This window comes from Phodopus roborovskii, unplaced genomic scaffold (genome assembly GCF_943737965.1).
Source record: "Phodopus roborovskii unplaced genomic scaffold, PHOROB, whole genome shotgun sequence".
NCBI lineage: Eukaryota > Metazoa > Chordata > Mammalia > Rodentia > Cricetidae > Phodopus > Phodopus roborovskii.
Window position 1 is genome coordinate 161,402 of NW_026125893.1, and position 7,876 is coordinate 169,277.

Genomic DNA, 7,876 nt, shown 5'->3' on the forward strand with positions numbered 1-7,876 from the left:
TTTTGTCTGTGAGAGTGCCAGATCACCTGAAACTAGAGTTAGAGTTGTAAACTGTTATGTAGGTAGTAGGAATTGAACTCAGGTCCTCTGGAAGAGCAGCTAGTCGTGCTCTTAACTGCTGAGCCATCTCTCTAGCTCTGATACCTTTCAAAAGGTAGCTTTTTTTTTTTTTCCAAAATAGTTTCTCTGTAGCTTTGGAGCCTGTTCTGGAACACAATCTGTAGACTAGCCTTGAACTCAGATCCACCTATTTCTGCCTCCCAAGTACTGGAATTAAATTCATATACTACCACCACCTGTTTCAAAATGTAGTTTTTATTTCAGTCAATGCTATATGTGTTTACAAGCACATAAAAAACATTGCAAACTTTAGCCCGGCATGGGCAGGCTGGCTAAATGATAGCATTGCACGTTGGAGGCTAATTTGGGCAGTTCAGTGAGACTATCTTTAAATTTAAAAAGTGGCCAGGGGGTGGTGGCGCACACCTTTAGTCCCACACTCGGGAGGCAAAGGCAGGCGTTTCTCTGAGTTCAAGACCAGCCTGGTCTACAAGAGCTAATTCCAGAACAGGCTCCAAAGCCACAGAGAAACCCTGTCTCAAAAAAGAAAAAAGATTTTTTTTAAAGTGTAGTGCGCACCTGTAACAAGACTTGATAGGCAGGAGGATTGCCTCAAATTAGAGGCAAGCATAGCATGTAATCCCAGCAGCTGGGGAGGCAGAGACAAGAGGAAAGCCACAAATTCAAGGTTAACCTGGTCTACCTAGTACTTAGGAAGTTCCAGACAAGCCAGAGCCACATAGCAATTTGTGCTCAAAAGTAGTGGGTGAGGCAGAGTGGCTGGAAAGATGACTTAACAGTTAAGGTCACTTGCTGCTCTTCCAGAGGACTTGGGTTCAATTCCCAGCACCTACATGTTGGCTAATACCCACCTGTAATTCAAGTCCAGAGGATCCAAAGCCCTCTTCTGGCTTATACAGGTACCGGGCATGCATGTGGTACAGATATTCCTGCAGGCAAAACACTTATATAGGAAAACACTATGCAAAAATAGATGAACCTTAAACTTGCTGCTAAAGGGTGAGTGGGGAAGGCAGACTCGGAGGGATGTATGTATACCATGCTGGGCTATAAGAGTTGCTTGCACTTGTCTCAAAAAGGAAGACATGCCAGGTGGTGGTGGTGGTGGTGGTGGTGGTGGTGGTGGTGGTGGTGGTGGTGGTGGTGCAAGCCTTTAATCCCAGCACTAGGGAGGCAGAGACAGGCAGATCTCTAAATTAAAGATTTAGGCCTGGTCGACCTACAGAGCAAGTTCCAGGACAGCCAGGAAGAAACTGTCTCAACTAATGGGAGGGGGGCTGAAAAATATTAAGGAATTGGGGGTAGAACCTCTCAGTTTACTTTTGTTTATATATGTAGCTTAAAATTCAACATTGGATTTTTAAATTTTATCCTCATTATGTCTGTAGAGATCACAAACTGAACTCAACCTTCTTTATAGGCCTTTTGGAGATTTCCACTAGATGAGTGGGCCACACTATTTAGTACCCAGCCATACAGCTATTTCATAAAAATTTTTCTTCAAAATTGGTACTGAGAAAATGTATTTGAATTAGTTATTTGTCATGAAAGTTCCCAGAGACTTTCGACTGATAGGAGTGACTTTCGGTGCCACATAAGGGAGCACCTTGGATTTGCAAGTAAAATAACCTAAATAACATGAACCAGGTCAAGGAAACAAGGATGTATGTCTATCTCATTTCTCCTTTCATACAGGACCTAGAAGTCCCAGACTACATGAGATCCTATCTCAAGAACCATTTTTAGTTTTTTAGAGATAGGGTTTCTGTGTAGCCCTTTCCAGGGAGGGGCAGCAATATTGCAGTCTTCATTCCTGAGACAGACTGAGAAATGGAGTGTTGGCATTAAGGGTGTGCCACCACAACCCTGCTGAAAGAACGGGTTTTAGATTTAAGAAAAAAAAATCGTTTTTGTGGCCAGGCAGTAGTAGCACATGCCTTTAATCCCAGAATGTGGGAGGCAGAGAAGGGCTGATCTGAGCTCAAAAACAGCCTGGTCTACAGAGTTTCAGGAAAGCCAAAGATAATACAAAGAAACCCTGTTCCCCCCATCACCACCCCCAAAAAACAAGGTAGAAAAGCATTTCAAGAGCCAGGTGGTGCAGCCTTTAATCCCAGTACTTTGGAGGCAGGCAGGCCTGACCCAAAAAACTAAAAATATTTTTAAAATCCGCATAATGACCCAAATACTTAATAGGCTAGTCCTCTAACTGTTCTCAGGCCTGAGCCTGACCGAATTTCTTTAAAAAAAAAAAAAAAAATGTGGATGATTAAAGTTCAGTAGTTTAACTGCAAAGGCACTGGGTTAAACTAATATCTTCCCCCAAAGAAAATCATCCTTGGGTGATAAGTATAGGCATACCCTTCTCAAAAAATGTTTCATGCATATAGAGCATGTATCTGTGTCTTTACTTACACTATGTCCCAACTTGGCCATCAGGCTCACCTTAGCAGCATACCCAGTGAAGCTTGCTTCACTATTTTCTAAGGCTGCTAAGACCCCCCAAACCCAGGCAGCTCCAAGAATGAGCCAGAGAATAGCCTTAAATACTACTGTTGGTAGCAACAACCCTTTATTAACAGAGGCTAGGGGTGTGGATTTCCCAGCCATTAAAGCTATTGCTCAAGTCAGGAAGACAGAGGCAGTGTGCGCAGGCCTATCTACAGAGGCAGAGTTTGAGGCCAGCCTATCTACAGCTAGCTCCAGGACAAAGAAAAATCCTGTCTGGAAAAGTTTTTATTTAATGCCCAAAATGTTTTAATGAGTGCCTTCCTTTAAATTCATTCTGCCAAGTTTACATATACTTTTTGTGCCTGGTACAGGTCCCCAAACTGAATCCTAAATTTCATTTTATACGCCAGAATCTGAGGGCATATTCAGACTAGTCATTTATAGCCAAACATGTAATCAGCTAGACTTAAATAAAGCAAGCAGTATATTAACTTTCATTTCTGCTTTCCATCAATATAAAAGGATGCATACTGGTATGTTGTTTGACAGAGGGCTTGTCCAACAAGCAAACCTTGAGGCCCTGGGTCAGATCCTCAGCCCCAAACACACTACTCCTTTATCCTAGCTTTTAAAGTGCCAGTAGGTGGTGCTATTTCACTAAATTGTACACTAGTTTTTCCTTATTCAATCCCTTCTGGGGTTCAATCCTGCCCCTTATTTTCCAGGCATTATCAGGCAAGATCTCGATTCCTGGGGGTGTGCTAAGATCCCTTCCTACAATCCATCCATACTGACAAAGCTCTAGCCACTGGTTAACAGCCCAATCGCACAAGCATGCACTAAGAAACCTAAAAGGTGGAAAATGCCACTTTGAATGCAAAAGGCCCAGGTACTTCAAAGTGACTCATTCCAAGGTATCTCTTGTCTAAATTTAGACCACCTGTTGTGATGACATCTATGCTCCACAGTATATCAAACCCTTAACACCAATTCAACTATCCTTCACCAAGGGCCTAGATCTACTACACTACTGTATTTTCAGCTCAATGAATATTCTGCAGATTAACAGGTGTAATTCAGACTTGGAAAAAACATCAGAATGTTTCTGGGCTGGGGAGGTGGCTCCTGTTCTTCCAAACCTGTATTCAATTCCCAGCAACCACATGGTGCCTTCAAAAAAAATAAAATTAGGATATGGATGCCCTCTTCTGGCAGTCATACTGCATACACTGAAGCACTCACATTGTATAAAGCACTAAAGTCCTAATATGAAGAGCATCTTCATATTTTCATCAGAATCTTTGTACCCCAGATCACCTTCAAAATCCTGATACTGTCTTACAAACTTAACTCTACCAACAGCCTAAGAAAAACTAGGTAAATCTTGAAAAACCTTTAGAGTTTGGGTTTAAACTCTTGCCTATTTAAAATGTTCTCCTAGGATAGAGATAGTGCTTCTATCAAACCTTAAAATACTCAATTATGCCTTCCCTGAAAATGCTAAAATCCCTAGAGCAAAGCCTGCTTCACATATTAATATCCACTACTAACACACTGTAAGCTGCTACTACTGTATGGTGGCACATTTACTTGTGTAAATTCTAGCTTAACTCCCCCTGCCAAAAGCACACCTAAATTAGTTTGTACCAATAACTAACAGTACCTTCAAGATACCAGGGGTAGCAAAATTAAATGTTAATAGTTTTTAGTCATCTTTAGGCTCTTGAAACCATTCAGCTCTGATTAGTTCATTCCCTTGGGACACAAATGGACATCCATGCACTAAACTAAGCACTTAGTAATGACGTTTCAGCATTGAGAGACAAGACTTCTCATTAAACTTGTATTTTAATGGGTCTCAAAATTCTGTGACAGATTTTTGGTCAAGTTGTTTCCATTAAAAAGTACTGATTTTGAAAACTAATAACTTAAACTGCCACACACAAAAAATGGTCCACAAAACATTCTCCTTTCCTCCTGAAGGTTTTCCGATGCATTGTTATCATTAACCAGTCTTTCACTATTAAACTTAAATGGCCAATTGAGTCAAACAGTTCTGAGACCGTTCTTCCACCACTGATTAAGACTGGGGTGGCAGGCGTTAGGGATATTCATTTAGCCTTCTGAGCTTTCTGGGCAGACTTGGTGACTTTCCCAGCTCCGGCAGCCTTCTTGTCCACAGCTTTGATGACACCCACAGCAACTGTCTGCCTCATGTCACGAACAGCGAAACGGCCTACATAGGAAAAGAAAACATTTGAGAACTTGTTTATATAGCACTTCATATCCAAAAACCATGATACTCAGTGTGAATGACAACATTCTCCTTACCCAGTGGAGGATAGTCAGAGAAGCTTTCAACACACATGGGCTTGCCAGGAACCATATCAACGATGGCTGCATCACCGGATTTCAAGAATTTAGGGCCATCTTCCAGCTTCTTACCAGAACGGCGATCAATCTTTTCTTTAAGCTCAGCAAACTTGCATGCTATGTGAGCTGTGTGACAATCCAGTACAGGAGCATAGCCAGCACTAATTTGGCCTGGATGGTTCAGGATAATCACCTTAATGAAAGGACATTCAATTAAATCTTGCTTTAGGGTTTTGCATGCAATCAACCTATCTTGTTTACCTGAGCACCTATCTTGTTTACCTGAGCAGTGAAGCCAGCAGCTTCCATTGGGGGGTCGTTTTTGCTGTCACCAGCAACGTTTCCACGTCTGACATCTTTGACAGACACGTTCTTTACGTTGAAGCCCACGTTGTCTCCAGGAAGAGCTTCACTCAAAGCTTCATGGTGCATTTCAACAGATTTTACTTCTGTTGTGACATTGACTGGAGCAAAGGTAACCACCATTCCAGGTTTTAAAACACCAGTCTCCACTCGGCCCACGGGGACAGTCCCAATACCTAAGAACATTAAAATGTAAGGTTAAGACAATTGAACACACCTGATAACCGCTCAGTCCAATATTCTTATCTTCCGTCTACTTACCGCCAATTTTATACACGTCCTGGAGGGGCAGTCGCAGTGGCTTGTCAGTGGGACGGGTTGGTGGCAGGATACAATCCAAAGCCTCCAGCAGAGTGGTGCCACTGGCACTGCCATCTTTGCGGGTGACTTTCCAGCCCTTGAACCAAGGCATCTGAAATGCAGAGCAGCCAAATGTTACTTAACCTTATTTGCAGCTTCTTCCACTCTACCAACTTCAAAGTCACTTACATTAGCACTAGGCTCCAGCATGTTGTCACCATTCCAACCAGAAATTGGCACAAATGCTACTGTGTCAGGGTTGTAGCCAATTTTCTTAATGTAGGTGCTGACTTCCTTCACGATTTCCTCGTATCTCTTCTGGCTGTAGGGTGGCTCGGTGGAATCCATTTTGTTGACACCAACAATCAGCTGTTTCACACCCAGTGTATAAGCCAGAAGGGCATGCTCACGGGTCTGCCCGTTCTTGGAGATACCAGCCTCAAATTCACCAACACCAGCAGCAACAATCAGGACAGCACAGTCAGCCTTTAAAAAATTAAGTCATAATCCCAATTAATGATAAAGCTTTCTTGCTGGAACTTAAGAGCCAGGGGTTGGTGAATTTCACAAACCTGAGATGTGCCTGTAATCATGTTTTTGATAAAGTCTCTGTGTCCTGGGGCATCAATGATCGTCACATAGTATTTGCTGGTCTCAAATTTCCACAGGGATATGTCAATAGTGATACCACGCTCACGCTCAGCTTTCAGTTTGTCCAAGACCCAGGCATACTTGAAGGAACCTTTTCCCATCTGTTCAGTGATTCACAGTTAGTACACTCAAAACATTTATTTTAAATAAACTTTCCTGCCTATGTTATATTCCCACCCCACCCGTCTGTTTCCCTTCGTATACTTGCCTCAGCAGCCTCCTTTTCAAACTTTTCGATGGTTCGTTTGTCGATCCCACCACATTTGTAAATCAGGTGGCCGGTTGTGGTTGATTTGCCTGAATCTACGTGTCCAATGACAACGATGTTGATATGAGTCTTTTCCTTTCCCATGTTGGATTCGAATTAGCGGTGGTTTTCACAACACCTAGAAAAATAGGTTTGAAAAATACCTGAGCCGCTAAGAAGCTTGAGAATTAGCATCACTCCAAACTCCAACCGGCAAATTCCAAGAATGACTGGCCTGCCTGTAGTCTCCACCCACTGTGAGCAAACTCCAACGCCATTAGACAGATCCCCTCCCCCAGCGGGGACGAGCGGTATCCCGAGAAAAGCTCCCGAGGTGACTGAACTGCGGCCGGTACACCACGGGGTCACAGGAAGAGACGGCCGGCGAGGGGCAAGGCCCTCTTCCTTTGTGTGGGTGACTCACCCGCCCCGCTCCGCCGGGCTGCCGCGTCCTCCATTTTGAGCTCCTTGCTACAAGGCCCGAGAGCGGCCATCTTTCCCGCACGTAACTGGTGCCGGGCGGGCCGGCCTCAGCCTCCTCGGAGGCAGGCGACTAGGGCGCCGACAGGCCAGACCATGTGGGGCAACTGACCCCAGCGTCTAAACACCACCTGGTCGCCTCGTCAAGTCACGGGCCATGCCCGTCCAAGCGGCATCGGACATGTGCTCCGAAAAGGGCGGGCCCCGTCCCCCACTGCTGTCGCCTTAGTCCCCCCCAGCATGCGGCTTAAGGACCCTAACGAGTAAGCCCCGCGCCCTCCCTTTGTTAGCCAAGGCCGCTGGGAGGTGATCGAGGGCAGCCGGACAGAAAGCAGAGTGCGGCGGCGCGGAAGCCACGCTAGGCCTCACGCCCGACACGAGGCTCCCGGCGCCCGGCGCGCCGGTAGGCCTCACCCTCTCCCTCCCGCACCGCCCGCCATCCAGAGCGGGAACGCTCGCAGAGAAGCCTGGTGGACGACCCGCACTCGCCGGCCCTACCCTGCTCCAAGGGGGGATCGCGGGCCCGCGGAAGCCACACCCGCCACTCACCTGCGTTCTGACGGCAAACCCGTTGCGAAAAAGAACGTCCAACGCGACTACCGCACTTTTATACCGTTCTCCCCCACCCTCGGGAAGAGGGCGGAGCCAGCACACGACACCACTTTCCCAGTTTGCCCCGCGCCAGCTCCCGGGCTCCCGCTCAGCGCACCCTGCCCCCCCTCCCCCCGCCGGGGACTGTGGGCTTGTGCGCTCCGGCCGACCGACGATCAGCCCTAGGCGCATGCTCCTCCCGCCGCGCTGGGCGGGCACAACAATTCCGGGTTGTGGGGGCGGCCAGAATTTATCGACGGTCCCTTGCATTGCCAGGAGGCAAAGGCGATCCCTCCTTTTGTATGAATTACTCTTTGCTCCCGTCGGGGGGTGGGGCGG

The 7,876-nt window shown here is 46.2% G+C and overlaps 1 protein-coding gene across 1 annotated transcript; it reads right to left on the minus strand.

Annotated features, from left to right (window-relative positions):
* Positions 1–4,367: 4,367 nt before the first annotated feature.
* Positions 4,368–7,659, minus strand: Eef1a1 (eukaryotic translation elongation factor 1 alpha 1). Its single transcript, XM_051178905.1, has 8 exons — positions 7,496–7,659; positions 6,428–6,605; positions 6,141–6,320; positions 5,758–6,054; positions 5,530–5,680; positions 5,188–5,444; positions 4,864–5,098; positions 4,368–4,768 (listed from the first exon to the last, which is right to left on the minus strand). The coding sequence occupies exons 2-8, from the start codon at positions 6,569–6,571 to the stop codon at positions 4,644–4,646; spliced, it is 1,389 nt and encodes a 462-aa protein (XP_051034862.1). The 5' UTR covers positions 6,572–6,605; positions 7,496–7,659; the 3' UTR covers positions 4,368–4,643.
* Positions 7,660–7,876: the final 217 nt, after the last annotated feature.

Bases quoted from the DNA above. Each gene is read 5' to 3' on its own strand.
- Eef1a1 (XM_051178905.1), bottom strand. From the start codon at position 6,571: ATGGGAAAGGAAAAGACTCATATCAACATCGTTGTCATTGGACACGTA. The intron at 6,055-6,140 runs GTTTGTGAAATT...AATTTTTTAAAG, and splicing joins TGATTACAGGCACATCTCAG to GCTGACTGTGCTGTCCTGAT. The intron at 5,445-5,529 runs GTAAGTAGACGG...TAATGTTCTTAG, and splicing joins GGACGTGTATAAAATTGGCG to GTATTGGGACTGTCCCCGTG.